The 2,720-nt window shown below is 53.9% G+C and overlaps 1 protein-coding gene across 1 annotated transcript; it reads left to right on the top strand.

Annotated features, from left to right (window-relative positions):
* The first annotated feature begins 771 nt into the window (after nucleotides 1-771).
* LOC120910400 (extensin-1-like) lies at nucleotides 772-1,923 on the top strand. Its single transcript, XM_040322157.1, has one exon. It carries the CDS (start codon nucleotides 772-774, stop codon nucleotides 1,921-1,923), a length of 1,152 nt encoding a protein of 383 aa, XP_040178091.1.
* Nucleotides 1,924-2,720: the final 797 nt, after the last annotated feature.

Consider the following 2,720-nt stretch of genomic DNA (forward strand, 5'->3'; position numbering starts at 1 on the left):
GCGTTTTTTTTTTTTTTTTTTGTGCTATAAATCTATATATTTTTTAACTTTTTGCTATAATAAATATCCCCAAAATTTAGAAAAATAAACTATTTTCTTCAGTTTAGGCCAATATGTATTCTTCTACATATTTTTGGTACCAAAAAAAAACACAATTAGCGTACATTGATTAGTTTGCGCAAAAGACATTGTGGCCGCCGGCAATTCACAGGTCCCTTTATACATGTATAGAGCAATGGCAGGTCCTTTTATACGCCTATATGCATGTATAGAGCCATGACAGGCCCTCTTTATCATCTATACAGCCATGACAGGTCCTCGTTATACTCCTTTATACATGTATAGAGCCATGACAGGCCCTCGTTATACTCCTTTATACATGTATAGAGCCATGACAGGCCCTCGTTATACTCCTTTATACATGTATAGAGCCATGTCAAGTACTCTTTATAGTCCTATATACATTTATAGAGCCATGGCAGGTCCTCTTGATATTCCTATACATGTATAGAGCAATGACAGGTCCTCTATATACTCCTTTATACATGTATAGAGCCCTGACGGGTCCCCTTTAGTTATCATGATATAAAATAATGAACGTGGGGGCCTTTTGGTTGGCGTGATTTTTTTTCTGGGGGGGGGGGGGGGCAGCATTTTATTCTTGGTCCCAGGCAGCACAATGTCTTGGGCCGGCACTGCACCCACCCAGCTCAGTTTCTACACAATCCTCCCTCCCTAATAAGTTTACTAACCTCATCTGTTCTCAACAGCATGGCAGATGTCCCTCCTCCCAGCATGGCAGATGTCCCTCCTCCCAGCATGGCAGATGTCCCTCCTCCCAGCATGGCAGACTTCCTTCCTCCCAGCATGGCAGATGTCCCTCCTCCCAGCATGGCAGACTTCCTTCCTCCCAGCATGGCAGATGTCCCTCCTCCCAGCATGGCAGATGTCCTTCCTCCCAGCATGGCAGATGTCCCTCCTCCCAGCATGGCAGACTTCCTTCCTCCCAGCATGGCAGATGTCCTTCCTCCCAGCATGGCAGACTTCCTTCCTCCCAGCATGGCAGATGTCCCTCCTCCCAGCATGGCAGACTTCCTTCCTCCCAGCATGGCAGATGTCCCTCCTCCCAGCATGGCAGATGTCCTTCCTCCCAGCATGGCAGATGTCCCTCCTCCCAGCATGGCAGACTTCCTTCCTCCCAGCATGGCAGATGTCCTTCCTCCCAGCATGGCAGATGTCCCTCCTCCCAGCATGGCAGACTTCCTTCCTCCCAGCATGGCAGATGTCCCTCCTCCCAGCATGGCAGATGTCCTTCCTCCCAGCATGGCAGATGTCCCTCCTCCCAGCATGGCAGACTTCCTTCCTCCCAGCATGGCAGATGTCCTTCCTCCCAGCATGGCAGATGTCCCTCCTCCCAGCATGGCAGACTTCCTTCCTCCCAGCATGGCAGATGTCCTTCCTCCCAGCATGGCAGACTTCCTTCCTCCCAGCATGGCAGATGTCCCTCCTCCCAGCATGGCAGACTTCCTTCCTCCCAGCATGGCAGATGTCCTTCCTCCCAGCATGGCAGATGTCCCTCCTCCCAGCATGGCAGATGTCCCTCCTCCCAGCATGGCAGACTTCCTTCCTCCCAGCATGGCAGATGTCCCTCCTCCCAGCATGGCAGACTTCCTTCCTCCCAGCATGGCAGATGTCCCTCCTCCCAGCATGGCAGACTTCCTTCCTCCCAGCATGGCAGATGTCCTTCCTCCCAGCATGGCAGATGTCCCTCCTCCCAGCATGGCAGATGTCCCTCCTCCCAGCATGGCAGACTTCCTTCCTCCCAGCATGGCAGATGTCCCTCCTCCCAGCATGGCAGACTTCCTTCCTCCCAGCATGGCAGATGTCCCTCCTCCCGGGCTCCTGCAGGATAGGATGAGTTGAGCCCCCCTCCCCCACACATCTGCCTGCAGCTCTCAGACACCGAGGATCTGTGTGAGGGGAACAGATCCTGTGACAGGCATAGGCTGAGACAGGACTCGGCTGCAGCGGCTGGCACTTCTCCTCCATGTGCACGGAGAGCTCCTCTTCTCTTCCTCCAGAACGCCACACAGACAGGGCCGTTTGAAGACATTTGGGGGCCCCAGGAAAAAAAAAAGTGATATTTCAGTTTTTCAGTTGAGAAGCGGGGGGGGGGGGGGGGGGTTGGCGGCTTACCTCTATCCTCACACGCACACACCGGCAGATGTTGGTGTCCGCACAGGGGCCCCAGCAGGGAGGGCCCTTGCCGTATCGCTGCGTCCTCCTGCAGTCCGGTCGGCCGTGTACCATAACCGCGCGGTACAGGAGTTTGCTGTTCCCGGGGCCGGACTGAAAGGAAGTGAACACTCAGTGTGTGCACTTCCTGTCAGTCCGGCCGGGAACAGGAACCTGATTCTCCTGTACCGCGCGGTTATGGTACACGGCCGACCAGACTGCAGGAGGACGCAAGGGCCCTCCCTGCTGGGGCCCCAGGAAAATGCTTGCTTTTCCTGTCGGGTTCCGACGGGCCTGCACACAGACAAGCCACTGCCATGGACCTATATTGAGGGAGGGGCTAGCCCTGCAGCCAGGAACTCTAGAGCATGCAGCTGTGCACCACCCGAAAATGAAAAAATAGTCCCTCAGCTCCCACCTTCTGGGCCCCGCTATTGAACTGATGGGGCCCAGAAAAATATATAAATTCACTCCCTAAGCAAGAA

Source organism: Rana temporaria, chromosome 8 (genome assembly GCF_905171775.1).
Source record: "Rana temporaria chromosome 8, aRanTem1.1, whole genome shotgun sequence".
NCBI lineage: Eukaryota > Metazoa > Chordata > Amphibia > Anura > Ranidae > Rana > Rana temporaria.